Source organism: Condylostylus longicornis, unplaced genomic scaffold (genome assembly GCF_029603195.1).
Source record: "Condylostylus longicornis isolate FDR11 unplaced genomic scaffold, ASM2960319v2 ptg000077l, whole genome shotgun sequence".
Lineage (NCBI taxonomy): Eukaryota > Metazoa > Arthropoda > Insecta > Diptera > Dolichopodidae > Condylostylus > Condylostylus longicornis.
This window is the reverse complement of record NW_026578045.1, coordinates 4,491,733-4,517,703: the sequence shown is the minus strand read 5'-3', so window position 1 is coordinate 4,517,703 and position 25,971 is coordinate 4,491,733. Positions and strand designations below refer to the sequence as shown.

Below are 25,971 nucleotides of genomic sequence, written 5' to 3'. Positions count from 1 at the left end.
TATATTTTGTATATAATATGTATTACTGTGTGGATAAATGTTTGTATATTATAACAAAACTAATTCAATGTGTGACATTGCTTGTTGTACCCAGTTTTAACATTTTAGTATTTTTTTTTTTGTGTTTTATACTCTTTTTCTTGCAATTTTATTTTTTACCACTTGCATATTTTAATTCCTTCTTTTTATAATATTATATTATCAATCAGTAAGGAATGATATTTTTTCAGTTTAAAATTGAACGTTATAAGTTACGGTTGAATTTTGATCAAGAATTTAATATAGTTTTATTTTTATTTTGTTTTTTGGTCGCGCAAATTTTTGGTGGAAAAATATTTTTGAAACTTTTATAAAATTATTTTAAAATATCACAAGTGCAATTATTATTTGTTTTAATTAGTCAATAATTTTATTAAATTTATAAATTATACAGCTTATGAAAATTACATCTAAAAGAGATTTAATATAATAAAAAATTCAATTCTTATTAATTTTATTTTACAAATAATTATTTTAATTAATTTTCTATTACTAATGTTCTAATTATATATTAAAAAATTATTTTAATTGTAATGTGAAAAGAAACAAAGATCTTGTTTTCGGTCAATCAGTGCAGCATATATACGAACAAATTAAATAATTTACTGTTAATATGAAAAATAATACAGAGTTTCCATCGTAACACAATTATAGGAAAAAAAATTTTCATTCACAAAAATTTGTTGTAATTCTAATTCTTTATTTTTTTTTTTAATTTTTTAATAGAAAAAGTGTAACAATTACAATAACATATTAAAAAGTAGAAAAAAATAACAAAAAAAAATTCAAAAAAATGACTTTAAAATTTCTATAATTTCACTGTCAAGTTAAAAACGAAACAAAGCAACAACAGTTAAGAATAAAATCGAATGCAAAAATTATTTTGTGTATTTTTTCACTAAACTAATTATATTGTTTTATATTTGTTTTTGAATTATTGAGGCTATGCTATTTATTTGTGGATTTTGGTTATATTTTTCTATATAGTTAATTTGTAGATTTTTTAAATTTACAAAGAGAAATTAAAAAATAACAAATTTTATAAAAGTTAAATTTTAATTTTTTTTTATCATTGTTTAATAAAAGTATAAAAGTTTGATTATGTAAGTATTTGGTTTATATTTTAAATTACTTATACATTAATGGTTTTGTTTATATATCACTTGTATTAATTTATTGTATCGTATAACACTTGTATATGCACTTGTATATGAAAATATTTAAATATGTTTTCGTGCTCAATTATATAACAAAGCAGGAAAATATTAAATATTTTCGTGCTTTGTTATAATTGAGTATAAAAATTTAATTATATAATTGAATGATTTTGAAATTTCTGTTTTCGGCTGTTTTTAATAAAATTTTTTTTTACATTTAAGATTAAAAATTAAATTAAGATGCATAATAGTGTATTATTACACATATTGTGTTGGGAGTAGTGTATATATAAGTTCAAAATTGTTTCACCAATGGAATATTTAAATAAATCGGAAAATCAAATTTCTTTTGCTATTAATTTTGAATTTTAATCATACAAAATATCTTAAAATATGAATAAAATGCCAAAATCTAAATAATATTTTACATTGGCAACAATCAGACTCATAGGAAATAATATTTGAGTTCCATAGTTACATGTTCAAACTCCATATGAGTTGCCAAATGCGTTATTTAGCGATCTATGCTGTTATATGTTACGTTTTTTTTGGATGAGATGTAATAAATGTAAAAATACTATTTATAATATATACAGCAGATGGATCTTGTGTTTTGGAAGTTATTTTAGCATTTAATTAGGATATTTAAATTGTCCTTTTTTATTAAATTGACATTTGAACACTAAAAACAAAATACGAGTATACTTTATAATATATTAGACACTCACTTCAAGCAAAACTCTCTTAGTTCAAGCAAAGCGCTCCCTCCTACAAAAAAAATTTCAATTTGTATATCAAAGAAATTCAATACTTCGCAATGAATTTATTAAATTGGATAAAACAATTTTCAAAATTTTTTAAAAATTTCGTCTATATGCATATTATATATTTTGTGTCATTCGAAAATTTTATAAAAGATTCCTTATATATTTAATTCTTTTGTCTACTACTTGTGTATTTAAAAAATTTTCATCATATATTATATAGAATAATAAACAGGTTTAATAACAACTTTATATACTAAAATATTTGAATATTGCATATTGTAGAGATATTGAAAGCGAATGGAAAATCTAAGTTGATATTTGATATCTAATTTCATATATAATTTATTTATTTTTGTTTTTATTTGCCATTTAAATTTAATGTTGATTTTATTCGTATATATTTATACAGATATATTATTAGTACAGAATTTTTAAAGAACTAGTTAGTATATATACAAAGGAAAAAATTTCACTCAAACAGTTCTTACTTTATAATAAATATATAATTGTTATAAATGTCTCCATACATACATTAATTAATGGGTGATTTTTTTACTATTCGGTTTTTTGTAATTTCATATTTGCAATAATTACGCGTAAATTGTTACAATTGCTAACGTCAAATCGACTCAAAATTTGATCCTTTAATGTATACATTTTCAAAGTTTTCATCGTAGTAGAGGGAACACTTGAAAATTATTATATATTTTAAGAAATACTTATTTAAAATACATTTATAGTCAAGAATTAATTTCGACGTCAAATCGAATTTAATGTTTGAGAAATTGTCAATTGGCACCCGAGTTTATGCAATTTGACACTTTCTTAAATAATTTCTTTTTGGAGTATGTGAAATTAAAAAATATTTTTATACTTTTTTTAGTGGGGAAATCTTTTATTTACATCGAGCATCAGACATCGATTACTTTGGAAAATATAGAACGTGTAATGGGTTATAAATTTTTTATTATCCTACTCCTCTCCTGGGAGGAGCATAGTGCTGATCACGATATTGTAGACAACCTGAATACCAGATCTAAATAACGTAATAGTTGTGGTCAATATTTTCACACAAAATTGTGTTTAAAAAATTAATTTTCGTCTGTTTAAATTGAAAATCCAAACTTTTAAAAAATCACCCTGTTTTATTCGAGTACATGAAATGATTACATTAAAAAAAGAATTTTTGTTAATATATAAGAATTATGTATTGTAGTTGATAGAAAATGAAATTATGTATTTGCTATAGGTATACATGTTTTGTTTTTGTATTGTATATAAAGTGTGTTCTGATGATCATGAACACTGGACATAAAATTAATATTTCAAGCACGTTATGCATTAAATTAAATTCAGAAGACAAAATATGTACACAAATGTTATGTGGTTACAAAAGATAAAACTTCCTTTTTTGTTTTCAATTTTCTTCAAAAAATTTATGTATGTATTTATTTAATTTCCTCATTTTTTGTTGAAATTTCTGAGCATTATACTAAAAATGTATGTAATACAATTCAGCAGCTACATGTACATATGTATACAAAACTCAACAATTTAGGTCGAATTCAATAATAAATTATAGGCTTTCTATTGTATTATGTATTTTCAGGGACATAATAATGATGAAAAAAACATAAATAGGTTACTTGAATATTTATAAGCAAAAAGAAGTTACGTCTCTGTGTACAGTTATGTTATATACGTATGGATGCGAATATATAATGTAATTATGTATAGGTAGGTGGTATATTCAGTCGAACACACGTGATAGCGATCAGAGTTTACAAGAGAATCATAATATTATACTCTGTATATTTAGGAGCAGAAAAAAAAATATTTAATTGAATCAATTTGTAATTTGTATGTATCTACATAATAACATATAAATATGAATTCTGGTAGGAGTTATTGGTTATATCAAAAATTATAAAAATGTTTTCAATGATAAAATCTGAAATGAAATAAGAAATATGAAAATAAGGAATCAAAATAAAATGAAAAAAAATTTTTTTATGTATTTTCACACGTTTTTTTTTATTTGTTTTTTACCTTAAAGTCATGTTGTAACACTGGAAGGACCAGATTATTCTTTAATTTCACTCACATATTTTATATATTGTATATGTGTGTATATAGTATTTACTGTGAGATAAAGTAATTTAACTTTGAAGTTAAACAATTACTGTTAAATTAATTTTTTTTTTAAATTGTTATTTCACCGCTATTAATTTTAAAGGTCCTCTTCGAAAATACAGAGGGAAATAAATCAAAATAAATTAATATTATATGATTTGTGATATTTTAAACTTTTCGTTTATTATAGTTAGTATAAATGTATGTATTTGTAATGTAATTTTTGTATATGCGTTGTGTACCTGCTGCATGATTTTGGAAATTTATTGTATATCATATATGAAATGTACTAAATTCAAAAAATTCAATGATTGTACTCAGTATTACTTAGTATACTCACATTTCTGAGGGAATAATAAAAATATTTAAGTACTTTTATTGGAGTTAAAATTGTGTTATTCTAGCCTTTGTTGTTCCTGTTAGAATATCGCAGTTCGATTAAGAAATAGGATGCAAGGCGAGAAAATTATAAATATTTATATGTTTCACGCCTTTATATAAAATCTAGTTCCTATACTTTATGTAAGGAAGCTTTTAGAAAATTTATATAGATTATTATTTTGATTTCTATACCAATTATTATACAAAAAATAAATGTTCGATTCTGTACAATATGAAGAGAAAAAGTTGTATTTGGCGTGCTCAAATAGTAGTGCCCGCCATCTATGCGTTATTTACAAGCAATCATTATTTGTGATTCTATTCTTATTTGCGCCATAATATTGATCAGTTTAATAAAAATGTTACTCCTACATATAATGTACACACATACATATTATGTCGAAATCGAAAATAAATAGGTATAGATGCACAATATTCACATACATATGTCACATTCTAATAATTTATTAAATTATATGTAAATATATAAAGTAATTTTTTAATTAAATAGATAACATAAAAATAAATTTTACCTACCTGAACTTATTTAATTCAAATGTCAAATTACATGAAAATAATTTAGTATAATAAAAAATATAACAGACAATAAATAAAATGAAATAAATTGATATGAGAAAATTCATTGTAATAAAATTATTTATTTGAAATTATTTGTAACTGTATAATATTATAATATATTTATATATATATAATGGTTATTATATATGTATGTATATACCAAAAGTAGTTTATATGAAAATGAAAATCAAGAGGCATATGCTTTATATATATATATATATATATATATATGTACTTATATAGTAGTAAATTCGTGCAGTCCATTTAATAATAAAAATTTTTTCTTGCATATTATTCCATAAATTCATAATTTATTAATTAATAATTCATAAAACGTTTATTATTTTTTAAACACAGGGAAATAAAAAGTAAATGTATACCTAATATTTGTTAATTGGAAACCCTTTTTAATTTGACATAGACATTTTTTTATTTAAAATATAGACCATATTTTATTGTAAGACAAATAAGAATAAAAAAATAATGAATTAAAATATTAATATAGTAATATAGTGAAAGTAATAAAACAATTTTAAATTAACCAAGCCTATTTATTCATTTTTAAGAAAAGTACGTAAATTAACGCAATATTATGTACATACATGAATATTTAAATGTTCGTAATGTATATAGGGAAAATAGTTGCAACAAAAATAACTTTAATGTATTATAAAACTTTTAATATTTTATAAATTTATGCAAATATTTTCAATATTAAATTTTTGATTTAATTAGTTAAATATTGCGTAAATAAATATAAAAATATTATAAATTTTTCTTAAAAATATAAATAAATAGTGATTTTAATTATAACAGCATTTTATGGATTAGTTTCAGTCTTGCCTTTAAAATATATTTAATTTCTATGGCCGTTTTATTAGTCTAACTGCAATTTTTTGTTTTGAACACAAAATTTTCGAAAGTAATAATTTTCAAAATTACATAAATTGAAGATTTTTTAATAGAGAATCGCAAAGATTAATATAGTTTGCCTAACAGGTTGAAAAAAATAAAACATTAGAAAAAATTTGCATACAAATTGGTGCACATGTACTTGTTGCCATTCTTTCGCTTGCCATTTGCCTTATTTAATAAGAAATCCCAAAATATTGAAGAGTTATTTAATTATGATGTGAATTCATTGTAAATAATCTGCTCAATGTAACGTTTACAGTCTGATCGTGTATCTCACTTTTTTATTCACTTTTTTATTCACTTTTAAATCAGAATTCTCAGTATTTTCTAATGGATGTTTCACTTTTCCAATAAGATTACTCATTTTATTAATTGGATTTTTGTATTTTTTCTCAAATTATCAAATTATTTTTTCTATAATTATCAATTTTATAGAAAAACGAGATACGCAATACCAAATAATTTTTCTCACTCGAAAATTACATTATACAAATGATAGTTACTCACTTTCTTGTCACTTTCCGAGTAAAATAGCGAGATAGACGATTAGGCCCTTAAGCTAAATTCTGCTTTAATATGTTTAAAAACTTTATACTTAAACTTTATCTAACTTAAAAATCATATTACTGTAACATGAGACAAAAGTTCTTCATATTCAAAACCACATAAAAAACAACCAAATCTTCTTTTTTTTTTCATGCACGTAAAATATAAAACTTAAATATAAGCGCCATCTATAAAAATTTTTTTAAAAATTTCTAATAAAATTTATTCGAAAAAAAAAAATTAACCCCAATTTAATAGGTTTCATAAAAATTTATACGCTTTTTTTTTTTTGTTTTTTATTTTTAGAAAATTCACTTGCGCATAAAGTAAACCTCCGCAATATTAAATCGATTTCTAGTTAATTCAAATAATTTTATATATATATATATATATATATATTATAAATATTTATATGCATATTTTTATGCCGAAAAAAAAAACCACTCTTTTACCGGATTTAATTAGTTTATAAAAATCAGGAACTAAAAGAAAACAACTCTCCATTTTCATATTTAAAATTTATCATTCAAATGTATATTTGTATTTAAGTGCACGTACTCTAACACATATAGTATGTATATTACAAATTTAAAGTTTATAAAAAAAATAGTTCTTTAATTTACTATATTAAGTAAATTATGCATAGGTTCAAATTCGATTTTAATATTTTTTGTACTTTTTAACAAGTTTTGTATACACAATAATTGCAATATACAGGATGTTTCCATTCTGAGTGCCACTGTATGCCACATGACATATTGTTGAATGAATCTTTATTATAGTAGGTAAAATTTATAGTGACAACGTTTAAATTTCAATAGGTTTTGAAATAAGAAAGGTCACCTAAAATCAGTTTCGATTCCAATTTTGTTTTTCTATTTTTGCATAATTTTAAGTATAAGTTTTGTATAAAATATAAGCACACTATTAAATATGATATTAATAAATAAATAGTAAAGGTTTAGTTCTCAAGAATATCTATACGTACTAATTGCAATCGACATTAATTATAATTTTTTCAAGTTTCAGAATAACGTGGTTTGAAAATAAAAACTCAAAGTAAGAATTTTCATTTAGAACGGAAACACTTTGTGTACTCATCATATAAATAAGGTATATTATATATATATATGTATATGCACACACATTTTCCAAACTTGATATACTTCAATTTCAAACTTACAGTTTAAGGATGAAAATATTAAAAAAGAAAAACAAAAAAATTATCAAAGTCTTGTGTGTCATTGATTTTAATTGACTCTCTTGCGGAATCTATTTATATTTAATTTTTAATATTATCACTTTATACGCATAATTTACATATTATCATATATATTAACTATATGTACATAACAAAAAATAAAATTATATATTGAACGCACATTGCACATATTAATAATTATCAATATAAAATTAACAAGTTTTTCTTTTAAAAAATTTATTAGTTAAAAATCTAAAAATACCAGTATGTATAGTTTTGCTTTTCATTTTCTTCCTTTTAAAGAAAATTACATACATATATAAGTATTTCTAACTATGTCTATATGATCGAAAACTATATATATAATATGCAAATGAATTTAATAGGAATAACAAGAATTCAACAAGTGCTGCTTCTTCTAAAAGCGCCTAAAGCAAATGTACGTTATGAATTCCTGATCATTTCATATCTTACGCCAGAGTCTGGTAACCTTAATTAATATATATCACTATGAATGAGTCATATATAGTTGTAGATTTGTAGATTTGTGCAACGGAGGCGACAGTGCACCGCGACCACGTATAAGGATCTATTGTGCGCCTCCATCCGAGTGCGGGGCATGCCCTACAACACACGCTCGAGACCCACCCTCCTGATGAACTCAAGCAATTTGTGAGGACTAGAAGACCGCAGCTCCGCCACCGTCAGAGCAAAGCAACCCAGCACCTCCCTCCTCCTATGAGCAAGATTATCACACTCCCCCAGGAGGTGCACCGAGGTCTCTCCATACTCCCCATAGAATCTGCAAGTATGCTCATTTTTCAGGCCCAGCCGGCTGAGGTGTCCCGCTTATCTCTGAAATCGCTTCTGGTCACAATCTCCCAGGAGCTCCTTGATTTGCCGTAGCCCCAGAAGACTGCTCCAGAGCTCCGACCGCCTTCTTTCTGATTCCTTCCTTAATTGCCAAAGAATAATATGTGGTCCGATTCCGCAGAAGGGCTCCGGCCCAAGAAGAGGTGTGTTTGTCCCCTTCCTTGCAAACGCATCAGCGGCCTCATTTCCTTCCACGCACACATGGCCCGGCACCCAACACAGTGTTACCCGGTTGCATCTGTCCAACACATTGAGCTTTTCAAGACAGCCGCAAACTGCCGCGGAGGATACTGAAAACGTGTTCAGCGCTCCGATCGCAGCCCGGCTATCCGACATATATATAGTTATTGAAGTCTATAAACTTACGATTATAGTTTTAAAGTAATTCTCATGTACTCAAAATTTCAATTCAAATGTAGTAATTGTATTATACTTTAGTACAACGTAATGCTTTAGTACAATGTAATACTTTAGTACAATGTAAGGCAGATACATTGTACTAAAGATTGAATCAAAAATTTTGTTATTGTTTGTAATATTACTTTCTTATTTATTTTATTGTTTCAAGTGTACCACAATTGGTTCGCAAATCGTATGTTGCCAAGCAGCATTTATTAGACATCACAAAATTTTTATTTTCATATAACTACAATTTTTTATTTTTTATCGTTAATTTTGATGATGTATTTTGAAAATTCCAGTATTTTTCATGGCCACCATGCGTAAAAGTGTAATAAATATATGTACAACATAAATATAATATATATGTATATTCATATATTATATATATAAGAGTTTTCTAAAAGTAAATAGGATAGTAGTTTTTAGTTAAACATTAACTCTTGTGACGTGTGAACGTATATACAAATATAATTCATTTTCTAGACTTCATTTTTTGCAAAAAATAAATAAATTGAAATCGAATTGATTTTGGAAAATTTATGATTCACAATAATTGCTTAAATAAAAATCTTATAAATTATTTTTGTGCTTATGTACATAAATTGGTACTTACATTATATATTCACAATTCTCCAATGGTTGTGTCCATTCCTGTGTCCTTCTTTCTTTCATGTCCTTCTTTGTCAAAATTGCATCGCCTTGTAATAGTCTCCGTATCACTAATAAGGGTGAGGTTGACGGTCGCCGGCGTGACAAGAATGTGCGAACAATACCTTTTTGAGAGGAGTTATTTCTATAATGTATAGATAATTCTCATTTAAGAAATCTCTAATTTTTAAATGATATGTATGTAAAATTAAAATGTATTTGAATTTGGATTTTTTTTTAAATTTGTTCAATGATTTTCAACGTCACATATTCTAATAGTATGTAACTATACTTGTACACTGTCTTTATATATCAAAGAAAAAGTAATGAAAACTATAATTAGGGCAATGTTTTTATATATACATTATAATACATATAAAATATATATATTCACTATATATGTACATACTTATGTATTAGGACTAGTTTGGAATAAGGAAATGAAAATGAATATATGTACAAATATTGATACTTAATTTATGTGATCTTCTCATATCGTGTTAGATTAAATAGAAAGAATAAAAATACAAAATATACATGGATATAGATAACTATTATAGTACGAGTATACATATAGAGAAATAGGCTGAAAATTACAAATGTTAGACTTGCCAAATGTAATATGTTTATGTATATAAAATATTAGACACTGCATAATATGTATTTACACATAGTGTAGAGATTATACATTTAAAAAAAATTTATAAACATAAAATAATAAATTTCCAAATAAAGTAACTTATCCGCTTTTTTTTACTATTTAAAATGCGTAAATATAAAATATCGTAGAACAGTGAATCTCAATTCTTATAAGTAAGAATATTGTGAATGACTATCATACTATGTAGATTACTGGTTTCTTCAGTGGTCATTGTGCTGTAAAATACTACTTGCACAAACTGATTAAATCGGACTTCCTCTTGTGTAGGTTCTGCCGGGATGAAGAGGTGACAGCCATACATATTCTGTGTGACTTTCCTGCTCTGACTATCAGGAAGTGTAGATGGTTTTGGACGAGGCTTTTTTAATGTGGAAGAGATCACGTCCAACTCCCTGAGGGATGTCTGCGGGCATTTGCTTGGAACCTTGGTAGTTTAAGTGGGATATAGGAGGGCTACAATAAGCCATGACTAGCTGCGGTGTCTGGAGAAAAGGAATTCCATTGCCTATGTCTCTCTTCGCCAATTGAAAAAATAATACTATGCACATAGTCTTCGTATAGTGTATGTCAAATTCTGAATGATGATGAATGGTGATTGCTCCTGAATATTCACAGACGGAAAAAAAGTCAAATAATAAAAGAGATGAATATTACCTACTTACGATATAAAGTAGATAGAAATGATCTGTTTTATTTTGATACACTCTGGAACAAATTTTCCATTGCTTGATATTTATTGAAAATTTTCTAATATTTTATAAGTGGCATAGGCACAACTACTTAGAAGTCACTGCAGTAGACTATCGCCTATAGAATGACAGATTTGAAATCTTTATATGGTACTATTAGTTTTTATTATGTTCAGTTTTCATTGCAATTATACTTTTTATCTTGTTAGCATAAACTTGTTGAATCTAAAAAGCGAAAAGTATAGGAATTAAAATGATTTTTTTAATTCTTTTTTTTCTTTTTCTATTAAATTCTTAAATTATTATTCAGATAATAATAACATACATATTGCCTATAACTCTTCATCTCTTAATATCTACATATGTATATAAATATAGTGTAAAAGATTTATTAATAATTGATCCCTCTTGCGTGTGCAATAAGAATTATATATACGCATAGTTCATTGATTCAAAGACAACAAATTTATTTAAGATGTTCATATAAATGTATACATGTTCATTAAATTAGTACATTTCATATTTGAAATTATTTATGATTCCGGTTACGTAAGAGAAAGTGGAATAAATATCACATAAACATATATGAACACGTTTTGTACAATAAAGAATATATTTATATATGTATGTATGTAGAACAAATAAAGAAGAAGATTTTAATAAAAATGAAAAGTTTATATAAGGTAATCAATTATTGAAAAGGTAGAAAAAAATAAGGAAACCTGTAATTTATAAGGATTTAATTTTGTAAACGGGTAAAGGAGTCTCAATTTTTTTTTAAATTATGGTGAAGTTGCCAATATACCATAATATGTAAAGATGTCACTTTGAAAAATTTTTTTTTCCTTTGAATGAGTAAATATAATTTAATTTGTAATAAAATTTAATAATTTAAGTTTATTTTGTTGGAGGAGTTTTATTAATTCTATGTTTTTGATTGCAAAAGCTCTAAAATTCTAATAATAAAATTCGAAATTAAATTAAAAAGTTAAAATTTATGACCATTATTTCTCTTTAAAATTATTTGATACACTTAATATTAAAATTAAAATATAGATGTCAGCTTGGAACACAAATAACTTTTAGTTCAATTTTCCAATTGCGGTGGCGTCATTTATTCCACCATAATTAGTGCAATGATGGTGAATAAATAATTCACAATTTAATTTGCTAATTTTATAAGTTTATAATAAAATTTTTATTTATAAATTTTTTTATTATTATTTATTTTAAATTTAATTCTTTTTTTATAATCTCAATATTAATATTTTATTATTCGATACGTCTTTTTTTCTTTTATTTCCATATCATGTAATATCAGCACTACAACAAATTTATAATATAGATAAAAGAAAATGCATTTAAATAGGCTGTGTAATATATTTATAGCAATATTAATAAATTATACAAAATCAAATGAAATATATAATACATTTGAAATAGATAAAAATTTAACAAATGCAAATATATTTAGTGAATTAAATGAAACACAGCAATCTACCAAAATTAATTTAGAAAAAGAATTAGAAAAATTAAATAATCATCCTGATAGTATATCAAATCAACCACATTCGAGAAAAAAACGTTTAATATGGATTACAGATGATGGAAGATTAGCATTACCACCAGGCACATCATTATCATTATCACCATCAATTTCATTGCCATTTGTACGACATCCGCCCGAGGGTTTTTTATCAAATTTATCAATAAATTTTCCAGTTACAAGTAAATTTTCATCAAATTTATTAAAATATTATAAAAATAATTTTTTCATTCTAAATTTTAGTTGACTTTGATAAATTGGGTTTGACTGATAATCAAAATCCATTAGGAGATTTACCACCAATATTAGCAAGATCTTTTGGAAAAGCAGCAGGAAGCATGTTAAGTTAGTAAAATAAGATTTGAAAAATTATTATTAAAAATTTGTAACTTAATTTAAAATTTGATTTGTAGGTAGTTACGTAGCTGACTTTGTCAATTTTAGAAGATCAAAAAGAGATTTAAGTAATTATGAAGCAAATGGTATGAAATCAGAATTCGATAGTAAAAATCAAAATAGAAAAGAACCATCTTTACCAAATAATTATAAACATGCTTTTCATGGAGGAGAAAGGTAACCTATTAAAATTATTAAGTTTATATAGATAGTTATATGTAATAAATTATGGATTGATATGAATTCCATATGGATTCCACAAAACCATTTAAATGTAGATCTAACGTCAACTTCATTTGACAATAATAATTGCACTCCATAAATATGTTAAATTAAATTAAATGATAGATTTACTTTGAGGATTATATTACATTATTTAAATAGAATTATCTTTGAATAAATTCTCTTATAACTTTTATATTTTTTATTTTTTTATATTTATCAATTTTTTTTTTTGTTTTAGGGTTTTAATTTACGGTGCAATAGAAGATTTATTAGAAAATTTTGGTGTTAATGGGAAAGCATGTTTATTACGAACAATATGTGAAGTTCATTCAAAATCATTAAATAATTTTGGTTTAATAGGTGAAATTACAAAATTATTTTTAACGTAAGTACATACTTTAATCGGCAAGTACAATAATTCCATAATTATATAATGAATATATATTTAAATTTACAATCAAATATTTTAAATAAAAATTGTATATTGCAATTTATAATTTATTAACTTTTTCTGCATTATATTTACAAAAACAAAGGGCTTCACTATCTCCATTTTCTGATCATATCGGAGAATATGTTGAAGCTGAAGAAATTGGAAAAGGAAATATCAAACCTGGAGAATGTTTCCCATATTATAAAAATTGTCCGAAAAGTATATTTAAAACATACAAAAATAATTACGGGTAAGTAAAATGAATATTAAACTTGAATGAATATTTTTTAAAATAAAATCGTTTTTTTCTTTGTAGCAAAATGAATAATTTAGATGATGACAAGGAAACAAAGGAAAAATTAATAAAATCTACGAAAAAACCAACTTTAAATAAAAGTACAAGCTACAAAAAAGGCGATAATTCAAAATCATTTAATAATAAAAATATGGTTTTAATGAAAAAATAATTGAAAAAGATATTAATAGGTTATTTTAATTAAAAGAAAATAATATTTATTATTTAAATCGAAATTCTTAAGTAATTCAATAACTTTTACTAAAATATATCGGTAAAGCTCTCTTTGACAATTAATGTAAAAAGAAAAAAAAGCAAAATTATGTAGGTATGAAGTTTTTAGAGTTTCCCACTTAAATTTTTTGTTAGCTATCACAAAAAGTAATATTAAGTCGTTCCATAATGTTGTAATACGGGGTTTACACATCATCAGGGTAATATAGTTATGGACGTCTAATGTATAAGTGCATTTCAGCAATACAATTTAAATTCTATTAAAGTTGAATTAACTTAAATTGTTTTGCTGGATAAATCTTGTTGACCTTACATTTGCGTTTAAATGTTTGTTCAATGAATACGGAAATTGTTTAAAATATATAATGATCCACTAATAAATGAATTAAAAAAAATTTGGAACTTAAATCTTTTCTTTTATTTTTGTTATTGAACCAAGTAACCATTTAATAGTAAATAAAATAAATATCACATAATCAGTAGCCAAATTTATTTTTCAATGTAAATTATTTTAGTTTTTCTTATTTATTGTACTTATTATATAGTTTTATTTTGTTTTTATTTTGTTTAATATATTTTATTAGTTATATAATTATCTATTGATGTTATATTAGAATTAATATTTATTTAATAATTTTTAATTATTGTTGTTAAATTTTAACTATAAAATAATTTATTTTTGAGTCAATAATGATAACAATTACTTGTGTTTTACTTATAAATAAAATTGAATTAATAATGTATATAATTAATAGATAATTTTAATATACTGTTATATTATATAATTAAGAATTATTATACTATTGTTAAATAAAGTAAAATATTAAAATATATTAATAAAAAAATTTTATTTTTTATAATATTAAGTTTAACCTAATAAAATGTTGACGAAAAGTAGATCAAATTTATGGATTAAAATAATATTGTAAACTTCAATATATATAATGTATTACACACATTATTTATAGCATGATTATTTGATATAAAATACTATACATATAGGTCTACAAAAATGCATACTTTTTGACGTTAAGTTTACATTCTACTTTCTAGCTAGATAGTCAGAATTTATCTTAGTTTTGCATTTTGGTAAGCAACAAAAAATAAGGATACCTTTTTTATCAATATTTTAAAAAATAAAACCAAGTAACACAAATCTTAATTTTATTTTTTAGTGTAAGAATTTTGTCTCTTAAAACTGAGCGTCAAAATCCAAGCCGAAAAGTTACGCTTCAATTAACTTAAGTTTAAAAGTTAAATTATCCAAGATTTTTGATTTCAATTATTATTTTCAACCAAAATTATTTTGGGTATGTTCAAAATTGCATTTACAACACATCGCACACATTGTATCATCTTCCAAAACGACAATAAAGAAATTTAACGATGTGTTATACTAAAGACGATAAAAATTTTTTAAAATCTTATAGGTACTCAGAATTTATTTAATGTTGTGTCTCAGACGTTTTTAACACTGAAATATCTGTCAAATTGTGTATCCGAAAATTTTGCATGTTTTGTTTCATATTTTAAAAGTCAGAATGGATGAATTTAAGTTACTAAGTCATTTTTTGTTAAATAAGTAGAAATTTTGAAATTAAAATAAATTAGAACAAAAAAATTTTTTAATCAAAGCAAGGAATGAAATTGAATGATACAGTGCATCAAAAATTTTAAGTTCTGAAATGTAAAATAATGCAATATGTTTAAGCAATTGATACAATGTCTCAAAAATTATATTGAAATTTTTTTTATTGGATGATTTCGAAGAAATTCTTATGACCTTTATTAATTATGTACTACAAACTACAAATATATTTTTGTGGCAAGTGTTTTTGTTTCAAATATTTTGAGAAAAATTTCAAACTTTCTTTTTGACAGAAAAATGAATCGTTGGTTAAGTGAGTAAAACAACTTTTTGAGTGAATATTTTTCTATTGCATATTGAATAAACCCATTTCTATCAAATATGTAGCATAAATTTGACATCTTTCAAAATTTGACAGTAAAACATAACCATAAAATCAGTATTTAATATTTATTTAATAATCAAATAACAACAATAAGGTATAGCTATGTTGAAAAATATTTTAGTAAATATTGCATGATTTTTTATGGCTTATTTATAATTTCGAAGTGCGAACTGCTAAATTATCTATTAAAATTGGGAATTTTGTAATGGCCGAAATTGATACATCGAAAAGAAAACCACGTAGAACTGCTGGAACTCCTTCTTATTACTATAGAAATAGATTTGCGGCCGCTGTAATTGTTAGTGGAATTGCTTTGGCTGGACTTTTATAGTAAACCTAAAATATAATATTCAGCAAAATAATTCCTTATAATTTGCTTGAAATTTTAGCTTACTTCCACCCGTAAGGAAAGCAAATGAAAAGCTTCGGAAATATTGCATGGAACCTGATATTGAATTCGAAGAAAGAAGACAACTTATGGGATTTTTACCGCCCAGGCGAGGGGAAGATATTCTAAAAATTTTAAAAGAAAGTCAAGATTTAGATAAAGATCGTTAATGCAATATAACACACGAAAATGATTAATAAAGAAAAATTGAATAAGTTAAAACTGACTGAATTAAATAAACGGTATGTTTGTTATTAATGATTAATAATGTTAATAATTAATTAATTAAATTGTAGTTCATATAGTTGTGTAGAATAAAATTGTACAAATATAAAAAAAAACATAGTTTGTCATTTATTTGTTTGTCTTTTTTTCTATTTTAGTAACCAAAATCAAGTATCTAAATTTTTTTCAACCCAAAATACAAATGAAAACGATGAATCGGAAGACCTTTTTCGCCTAAAATCTATTGAATCTAAGGCAAAACATCTGCTAAGGGAAACTGAATCCGCTTTAAACATAACAGAAGATGAGAATCAAATACTCTCTCATTTAGAAAAATCGAATGAGCAAAATAATAAAAATTCTTCAATGGAAAACTCTGTTGTATGTGAACGGAAGACTGTAATATCTAAATTTTTTGATAGTAACTTCGATGATTTTCAATCGTGTACTAGAAAAGAAAGAAAAACAACGAAAACTTTAAAAGAAAAGCTAATAAAGAAGAAAACATCTTCAAAAGAAAAGAAAAAACAAACCACAATTAAAAGTGCTTTCGCAAAAAATGAAGAAGTTTTCTCAGAGTTGATGGCTCAGCATAGTATAGCAGAAAATTTTGATCCAGAAGATATGCAAGTAGCATTGGCATGTTCGATGTCTGAAGCAGAAATTCCTTCACTAAATAGCGAATCAAATGATAACTTAACTTGTACCTCTAAAAATGTTGATAAAATACGTGAAAAATTAGAACAATACGGGTTTAGAATTAATTCTAATAAAGAAGGTAATATATTTTTACGTACAAATATTTAATCAATTTTAAATTAAAGCAGGTAAAGAGATACAAATATATTTACATACATATATAGATATATAACTCAAATTTAAGATTGCATCCTAATCGTGACTTGCAATCTATATCATGTCTTTATCTAATCTATCTAATAACAATATTTACATACGATATGTTATTATAAATGTACTTACATGATAGTGGATTGTATTTTATATGAGTTTTTTTATATATGTGTGTACATAACCATATGTATATGAGTGGAGTATATGCATACATGCAGATATGTATGTACATATTTTAAATTAAAAAAAAGTTGTGAAATAACATTTTAATAATACAGATTATGATATAAACTTTATGATTTTAATATTACAGATTATGATATAAACTATTTCTTACCTAAAAGTATAAAAAAGGCTAAATGGGCTAATCGATTTACATCTCTAACACTTCGATGCCCAAAAAAGCAGAACCAAAAATTGCATGAAAAAATTGAACAATTTTTGAGTACCCAATTCAGTGAAGAGGAAAACTGTGAAGAATCACCATTCCAATTTAATATTTCAAGCCCATATTTAGAAACATTAATACCAGAAATTGATACTATAAAGTTTTTTCGCAAAGGTTTATATATGGATAATGAAAATGATGACGTAGAAATATTTTATGTGTCCGAACTATTTGAGCCCCGAAAAAGTAAGCCTGGCTCTTTACTAAAAAATTTTAAAAATATACCAGGTAGGGACTTGTCACCAGTTAGAAATATGCCAAAAGTTCCACATGAATTGGAAGAAAGAAAATATTCATCAACAGAAAATGCAGAAGAAAATGTGCAATGCATAGAAAATGAAAATAATAAAAATTATGAAATATCAAATATTAAGTTAGCAACAAAAAATACTGAAATTACTGATACAATTGAAGATGAGAATGCCTACTCTATCCAATTCGAGAACAATTTTGAAAATGAAATGAATAAGAATGAGAGTTTGAAACGAGGCAGTTCCGAATCATCACCAGACTACAAACGTCCTAAATTGGAATCATTTCTAGCAGAAATCGAGAGTAAAAGAACTGATAGAGCAGATTCTCCTGATATATTTAATAATTCTGAAGGAGATTTGGGTATATTTGAAATATAATACACATAGATTTTTATCTAACTGAAAACTTATTTTATTTACATAATATGGGCACAGAAACATCGGCTACAAAAAATGATAGTACTGAATTAGACAGAATTCACGTATATGAAAAGTTTTCAAGTGATGAAGGTAGTATATTTTAAATTTGCCTTTGAAAACATTTAAATATTTTAAAAACAAATTTTAAATAGCAAAGGTTTCTGACGAAACGTGTTGCAACAAAATACAAAAACATAACAAATGTAAGTCTCTATGAAATCAATTTCAATATTGAAACTTTTAAGTTAATTAAAATATAATACAATATATTTTTTTTAATTAGCACAAATAGAAATAAGTAATGTAGTTGATTTAACACAAAGTGATGAATCCATGTCAGAAATCAGATATGAACAAGCAGAACCAATAAATAAAACATGTGAAAGCCCCTATTATTTAAATAATGAAATACATAAAATTCTTGAAAATTGTGATATAAGAAATAATGCCACTCAAAATCATTTTTGTGATAACAACTTTTCCGATAAAAATTTAAAAAATGAACTAGATATTGCGAACAAGAAAATTTCAACTTCTACTAAATTTTTAGAAAAAATAAGTGAAACTAAAAATGAAGATTATTCTAATAATAAAAATTTTAAAAAATTATTTCAAAACGATTCCAAAAGTTTAACACCTTGTTTTAAGCCAAGCGAAAATATAAATTCAGAAAATCATTCAAATAACTTACAAAACGATTCTGTTAATGAGTTTTGCATTATCTCTTCCGAAGATGAAGATACCGCTTCTTATCCAGATGATGGGCAAATCAAAAATTTAAATAATTCAAATATATTAAGTAAAAAGAAATTTTCATTTTCGATCCACAATAACTATATGGAGGATTCACACATTATTGTTTCAGATGATAATACAACTAACTCAGGATTTGAATCAGATAATAATTTAGAAAATATTGAAGTAAACCTTCATCAATATAGTCAGTTTTCAGTTGCAACAACTCCAGTTAAGCATTCACCTAAAAACTTGGAGAACTTAGGTGATCACTTAGAATTGGGCGAAGAAATCAAAAATGAGGAATTTAGCAATTTAACAGTCAAGCAGCTTTCGGCATCATCTCAATCAAGTGATTTAGATGATTCATGTATTATACTTTCAGATGACGAAGTAAACTATTCTATATTAACCTCCGCTAAAAAAAATATAAATAAAAATTCAGAGATCTTTAAAAACAATTTTGATAAAACTATTAAATCCGGAAGCGACTCTTTTGGTCAAGGAAATATTTCTCTTATAGATTTCTGTGATATAGACATGATTAAACCGTCTAATATAAAATTGAATGATGAGGTGAATAACTCTCATTTAGAAGTATTAGAAGAAAATTTGTCTGATTCATCGAATTTTGAATTGAAATTGACTCCAGAAAATGTAATTAATTTTTCAGTTAATAAATCATTAGAATTACAATCACCTCTCAAGAATCGTAAAAATGCAACGCAGAATGAAAATTCGATCAATCAAGGGAACAAAGGTGAAAGTTTTATCATTTCAGATGTAGAAGATGAAGATTTTGATCTTAATGTATTACGAAAAAAATATGGATTACCAATCATTGAAAAAAAGTCAATTCCACAGAAATCAACCGGATGTAGAAAAAGCTTATCTGAATCATTTTCGAAAAATGAAGCTATTACTCCTAGTTTGCAGCGTTTTAAAACATTTGGAACACATTCGATAAATACAAAAAAATTTAATAATTCATGTAAAGAAATAGAAAATGAAGATTCAGTAATTTCTAATGAATTTGATGAAATTGATAAACTAATATATGGTAGCCCAAATAAATGTTTTTCGTTAAAGAATGAAAGACCAAGTAATTTTGAAAATTTATTAACTGCAAAAATAAATAGAATTTCACCTATAAAACTAAATAAAGCTATTGAACCATTTGAGTTTGAAAACGGTGGCAAAATATATCTTATAAAAACACAAAATATTGAACAAAAACCCGATTTCAAAAGAATGAATTCCCCAACACGAATCAAATATTTATATAACTATGGTTTAAAGCCATTAAAAAGGAAGCAAGCAATTATTATGTTAGAGCACATTTATAACCAAACTCATCCAATATTGGAAAATTTTGACTCAAATACAAAAATCGAAACGGAAATTAAAATTGAAAACGAAAATTTAAATTTTCAGGAAAATATTATTGAAACTGATTATATCAAAAAAGTTGAAAATGATAATTGTAAAATTTTCGATGGTAATCATCTTAATTTGAAAGACTATTTTTGGGATGAAATTGATATTTCTGAGGAAAAGTTAATATTTGATGATAAAAATGAAGAATCGTATATATTTCAGACCAACACAAGTAAAAAGGTATGTGGGAAAATTTAGTTATAAAATTAGTTTAGCAAGAATTTTTTTATTAAATCTAGGTATCAACCGCATTACTTCCTTTTCATATTGCATGGTTTAATTTATTTAGAAGCAATTTACAACTAAGAGAAGCAATTTTTCATTTCGAACCAATTGATCTTCAGGAAATCTATAATTTTTTCAAATCTATAGGTTACAGATATGATCCAAGGGACATAAAAAAATTTTTGGATGAAAAATGTATAATCTTTCGCTATGATGTAGGTAATAATAATGTAAATAGACATAAAAGGAAAAATAAAACTTAAATTTTTGTTTAATAATACATATGTATGTTAATAAATTTAGTTCTTTATGATATTTTTGAATTTGCACATTGAAATTTTTAATAAAAATTTAAGAAAATATACATTTATTTTATTTAATAATTGCATATCGTTATAGATAAAACAAAACACATTGAAATACATAAGAACCTATCACTTATAGATAAATGAAAAAATAACTCGAAAAATCATTAGTCTACGTAGAATGTAATATAAAGTCCAAATATTAAATAACTTATCAACTACTAAGCCTCTGTTTTTTAACGGGGGAGACCAAAATTGGTTGGAGAGATGAAGCTTTAAAAATGCTATCTTCTGACTTTTTGTATTCAGTATTGATTGCATCAAGACCAAGATTTGCATCTAATACTAATACTGGAACATGTGACATGAAATTTTTATGTATTAACCAATTCTCATGAAGTTCATGCAATTCTTGCAAATATTCCAATGGTACACAACTTTCTTCTGATCTTGCCCTACACATCATCCTATCATATACAACTTCAGGGGTTGTTCTCAAGTACACAATTAAATCAGCTTGAATGTGAATAGATTTATCAATAAATTCATACCACTCTTTTAAAATCTGATACATGCCCGGTGCAATTGTTCCATTTTTATGCATATTTTCTACAAAACAATATCTTGCACTAAATATTGATCTCTCCATTAATTTAACTGATTTGTCAGTTGGCAATGTATGAGATTGTAACATTGTAAGTGTCACATAATTTTGAAATGGATGTGCCCACCGATGTGGCTCTTTATACATCAAATCTAATAAATTTATTCCAGCACAATTCCTCCATTTATCAACAGGTTCGGTTATTAAACAAATATCCTTGTATTTCTGAAAATGATTGAGGAAAGTAGTTTTTCCACTTCCAATATTTCCTTCTATTAAAACTGTAAATGGTTGTGTACCTTAATCAAAAAAATAAAAATAAAGTAGTACTTTAATAAGAACAAGCTTTTAAATTTTTGACACACATTTTGGAAGCTATATATATGAAAGTTAAATTAATATAATGAAAGTTCAATGTAACGCACGTAAGAACATATTTATGATTCACCCAATTATGTAAATATTTATTGAGATAGGTAAGTTAAACAAGATTCTCCTAGTAAAACACTTGAACTCAAGCTGTATATGTATAAATTTCATAAATATACATACATGCATTCATTCATATGCAGGTATTTCGTTCTTACCTTCACCATACTTTGGGAAAACTTTGTTTGAATATCCTGATTGTGCCATTGTCTTAAATGCTGCTTTGTCCTTAGTTTTCAAATCTGACACAAATCCTAAAAAATTAAGAATAAAAATTTTAAAAATTCTTTAAAAATTAATTTTTTTTTTTAATTACAAGAGAAATCGATATGACTTGTACAATTTCCAATTTAGAAATGAATTAAATTAGCGCGAATAAAATTTCCCGCGCCCGCGGTTTTTTGTTTTTTAAAAAAAGTTTCGTTTTATTTATAAACGAAGAAAAGGCAACGATCGATACAAAATTTAACGATAAACACCGAGACAGCTGTTTGTATCTATTAGTATAAAAAATTACTGGAATAACCACATACAATTCTGCAAACCACAAATACAAAATGCATTTTTATATCGTAAAAAACAAAAATTTGTAAAATTTTTTTGTAATCATATTTTAATCGTGCTAATTTATAAAATAACAAATTTTAAATGATTTGTCACCTTTTCAATGGAAATTATTCAAAACATTCAAATTTAGTCTAAATAGTTTAAAAATTTCAAAACATAAAAACTTTTAGTTTACAACTTTTGGTTATAATTTTAATAACTAATTTTTATAGGTATAAGTACAAACTTACTTTTTTGTGCAATTCTTTTATTAGCCCTCAAAGGCCAGCGAATTGTGAATGTGCAAATATATTTAAAAACCATTGGCTCAATTTCTAATTAAAATCAAATAATCAATATTTTTTTTATTCATTGAGAATCATCAAAACCAAATTGCAAATTCTAGCAATTATTTGTTAAAAGTTAAATACGATAAACTCATATGTACTTTATTTTTTTGACAAATTGTACCAGCTACTAATCAAATTTATAAAAATGAAAACATTGCATTCTTCTTCCTAGTTCCTTGCTATTGAAAAATAAGCGTTGCCATGCAAAATGAGCAAATTAAAAAAACAAGCCAACCTGGCTAAGATTACGTCAATTATTTTGATTACTGAGAAATGGTATGTATTTCAAAAGAGTAAAATACATTAAGTTTTTTGTTTTATTAACTTCTTAACTAATGAATTCAAACTCTTATTTGGTTTTTATTTCAAAATTATTTTTATTGAAATATGTATATGCTTTGAAATTCTGTTAAAAAAATTAAAAATAATCATTATACAGAAATACCACTGGTGAACGGGCTTCTCTCTGTTACTCTCTATTCGCAGGTTTTTAAGTGGAAGAGAAGAGAATGATCAAAACTCAGTAACGGTTCCCGAAAAGTTTCTTAAAAGACATGCTTAAGAGCTTAAACTGACAACTCTGAATTTTAATCAAATTCAACCGCTCAGTAAAAGAAAACGTCCATTCCTGCCTCTTGTATTGTGTGAAAAGCAAATTAACGAACCAAATTTCTCTATTCAATACACATGCTCTTTTGTATAAAACAAGTTAAGAAAGGAGGAAATTGCGGCAAGTAATTATTCATCATTTATTATTTTATTAAACTTTATATTAATTAATCGATTACAGATTATTCCATTTTTTATTAATGACACTATTTTAATTATACTAATATGACATTATTTTAAAGTGAATAGTAAGGCTGCTGATCGAGTATCAAAATTTTGGCGCTACACACGCATTTAAGGTGGAACCAAAATTCAAAAAATTTGTTTTCATTGTTTTGACGTTTGACTTCATATTATTAAATTCGAAAGCAATAAAATTTCATAGCTATTATTAATCTTGCTTTTTTTAGTGTTGTGTCGCTTTTATATATTGTTGAAATAAAACGTTGCACTAATTTTGTACAGACCTTCGTGCAAAACTAATATTATGAAAAATGATATAAACAAAAACAACAAAGATTATTTGAATCGAAGAAGTTTAATGCGGCTTTCATCAAAGTGAAGAGTCAATCTAAAATCAAATATTTAAAGTTTAAAAGAACTGATGAATAAAAAGTTTTGAAAAATGCAATGCAAGATGAAACTAGATAAGCTAAGCTGCTGTCCCGTTGCAGTTTCTTATGAAATATGGGATATTATAAAAATAATAACTCCATTGGGACTTAATTTATATATTTATAATTTGTCACAACATTACTTGAATTCGTCAAACAACATTTTGAAAACTTTTTTAAATGAAGTTATTTTGATTATTCTCCCGATTATATTACATTTAACTTTTACACATCTTTGGTCAAATCATGTTATAGTAATTTATATTTTAGTGAGTCTTTTTGCTATTATTTACCGCTTAAAGGCAAATTTAAGATGGAAGTTCACATCAACTGAATTGAATTTAACTATTTGTCGAGCTCGTTCGTTTGTTTTTATTATAACTGCAGTTGCAATTCTTGCTGTAGATTTTCCTCAATATTTTCCCCATTCGATGACAAAATCTGACTATACCGGTATAAGTTTAATGGACACTGGAATCGGATATTTTATATTTTGTATCGGCATTGTTAGTAAACACGAGAACCTACAAAAATGTATGAAAAAATCTATTCTTTTAATAGTTATGGGAGCAGCCAGAACTTTACTAATAATTTTATTCAAATATCATCAATCGGAGCTTGAATATGGAACCCATTGGAACGCATTTTTTACAATTGGCTTTACGCAGCTATTCGGAAATTTAATAATTCATTCTCTAAAGCACAAAAAAATAATTGCTGGTTTTGGAATATTTTTAGTACTTTTTCATGAGATAGTCTTACAAAAATTTTTATTTGCATATGTGATGAACGGTGATAATCCCAGAGATAATTTTATTTCAGCAAATCGTGAAGGTCTTGTATCTACAATTGGTTTTTTGGCGTTTTATCTTATATGCAACTCATTTAGTTTTACAAAACAAAATATTAAAAGCATTTTTCATTATATATGCAAGACATTTTGCATATCTTTTACCAGTTTAATCATTTTATTAATTTTATTATTTTATAGTAATTGTAATATAGCTAGAAGAGTTGCAAATTTAGAATATATACTTTTTATGATATTTTTAAGTTTCTTTACATTGTTCTTAATGCTTGTAGCCGAATTTTTATCAAGTGGATTGAATGTAAAATATGAGAATCAAATTTTTGTTGTAATTAATTTCAATGGCTTGATATTTTTTCTAATAACGAATGTATTAACTGGAGTAGCAAATATGTCTTTTGATTTAAAAAAATTTACATTTTTAGAAATGATAATTTTACTATGCAGTTATATGGTTTTAAGCTACTTAATTACATATTTATGGAAGAGATATTTTTACACAAAATTAGTTACTAAAAAGAATGTATAAATTTGACAAAATTGGAATAAATATTTGAAATTATTACAATTGTTAAAAAAATTCCTTATACGCATTATGAATGGCAAAGGTATTCAGGATCTTTTAAAAT

General features: G+C 24.8%; 5 protein-coding genes across 6 annotated transcripts; 4 read left to right on the top strand and 1 right to left on the bottom strand.

Annotated features, from left to right (window-relative positions):
* The first annotated feature begins 1,003 nt into the window (after window positions 1-1,003).
* Window positions 1,004-14,553, top strand: LOC129612884 (uncharacterized). Its single transcript, XM_055526691.1, has 7 exons — window positions 1,004-1,142; window positions 12,313-12,719; window positions 12,781-12,882; window positions 12,951-13,110; window positions 13,397-13,543; window positions 13,695-13,841; window positions 13,908-14,553. The coding sequence occupies exons 2-7, from the start codon at window positions 12,347-12,349 to the stop codon at window positions 14,056-14,058; spliced, it is 1,080 nt and encodes a 359-aa protein (XP_055382666.1). The 5' UTR covers window positions 1,004-1,142; window positions 12,313-12,346; the 3' UTR covers window positions 14,059-14,553.
* A 1,609-nt stretch (window positions 14,554-16,162) lies between these two features.
* Window positions 16,163-16,805, top strand: LOC129612848 (uncharacterized). The gene is made up of 2 exons (XM_055526633.1): window positions 16,163-16,423; window positions 16,483-16,805. The coding sequence occupies exons 1-2, from the start codon at window positions 16,299-16,301 to the stop codon at window positions 16,649-16,651; spliced, it is 294 nt and encodes a 97-aa protein (XP_055382608.1). The 5' UTR covers window positions 16,163-16,298; the 3' UTR covers window positions 16,652-16,805.
* Window positions 16,585-21,441, top strand: LOC129612845 (structure-specific endonuclease subunit SLX4). Its single transcript, XM_055526630.1, has 7 exons — window positions 16,585-16,723; window positions 16,865-17,484; window positions 17,872-18,621; window positions 18,696-18,770; window positions 18,833-18,883; window positions 18,964-21,032; window positions 21,092-21,441. Exons 1-7 carry the CDS (start codon window positions 16,671-16,673, stop codon window positions 21,338-21,340), a joined length of 3,867 nt encoding a protein of 1,288 aa, XP_055382605.1. The 5' UTR covers window positions 16,585-16,670; the 3' UTR covers window positions 21,341-21,441.
* On the bottom strand, window positions 21,402-23,449 carry LOC129612847 (deoxynucleoside kinase). 2 transcript variants are annotated; one of them, XM_055526631.1, is made up of 3 exons: window positions 23,213-23,449; window positions 22,574-22,669; window positions 21,402-22,285 (listed from the first exon to the last, which is right to left on the bottom strand). In XM_055526631.1, exons 1-3 carry the CDS (start codon window positions 23,283-23,285, stop codon window positions 21,597-21,599), a joined length of 858 nt encoding a protein of 285 aa, XP_055382606.1. In that variant the 5' UTR covers window positions 23,286-23,449; the 3' UTR covers window positions 21,402-21,596. The 2 variants fall into 2 exon arrangements, with proteins under 2 accessions (XP_055382606.1, XP_055382607.1); XM_055526632.1 differs by lacking the exon at window positions 23,213-23,449 and adding an exon at window positions 22,732-22,867 and having other exon boundaries at window positions 21,403-22,285.
* Window positions 23,450-24,163: 714 nt separating this feature from the next.
* On the top strand, window positions 24,164-25,871 carry LOC129612753 (uncharacterized). The gene has a single exon (XM_055526513.1). The coding sequence runs from the start codon at window positions 24,546-24,548 to the stop codon at window positions 25,869-25,871; it is 1,326 nt and encodes a 441-aa protein (XP_055382488.1). The 5' UTR covers window positions 24,164-24,545.
* The last annotated feature ends 100 nt before the right edge of the window (window positions 25,872-25,971 follow it).

Bases quoted from the DNA above. Each gene is read 5' to 3' on its own strand.
- LOC129612884 (XM_055526691.1), top strand. From the start codon at position 12,347: ATGCATTTAAATAGGCTGTGTAATATATTTATAGCAATATTAATAAAT. The intron at 12,720-12,780 runs GTAAATTTTCAT...TCTAAATTTTAG, and splicing joins AATAAATTTTCCAGTTACAA to TTGACTTTGATAAATTGGGT. The intron at 13,544-13,694 runs GTAAGTACATAC...ACAAAAACAAAG, and splicing joins ATTACAAAATTATTTTTAAC to GGCTTCACTATCTCCATTTT.
- LOC129612848 (XM_055526633.1), top strand. From the start codon at position 16,299: ATGGCCGAAATTGATACATCGAAAAGAAAACCACGTAGAACTGCTGGA. The intron at 16,424-16,482 runs GTAAACCTAAAA...TTGAAATTTTAG, and splicing joins GCTTTGGCTGGACTTTTATA to CTTACTTCCACCCGTAAGGA.
- LOC129612845 (XM_055526630.1), top strand. From the start codon at position 16,671: ATGATTAATAAAGAAAAATTGAATAAGTTAAAACTGACTGAATTAAAT. The intron at 16,724-16,864 runs GTATGTTTGTTA...TTTCTATTTTAG, and splicing joins CTGACTGAATTAAATAAACG to TAACCAAAATCAAGTATCTA. The intron at 17,485-17,871 runs GTAATATATTTT...TTAATATTACAG, and splicing joins AATTAATTCTAATAAAGAAG to ATTATGATATAAACTATTTC.
- LOC129612847 (XM_055526631.1), bottom strand. From the start codon at position 23,285: ATGGTTTTTAAATATATTTGCACATTCACAATTCGCTGGCCTTTGAGG. The intron at 22,670-23,212 runs GTAAGTTTGTAC...TTAATTTTTTAG, and splicing joins TAAAAGAATTGCACAAAAAA to GATTTGTGTCAGATTTGAAA. The intron at 22,286-22,573 runs GTAAGAACGAAA...TTTTTGATTAAG, and splicing joins TTTCCCAAAGTATGGTGAAG to GTACACAACCATTTACAGTT.
- LOC129612753 (XM_055526513.1), top strand. From the start codon at position 24,546: ATGCAATGCAAGATGAAACTAGATAAGCTAAGCTGCTGTCCCGTTGCA.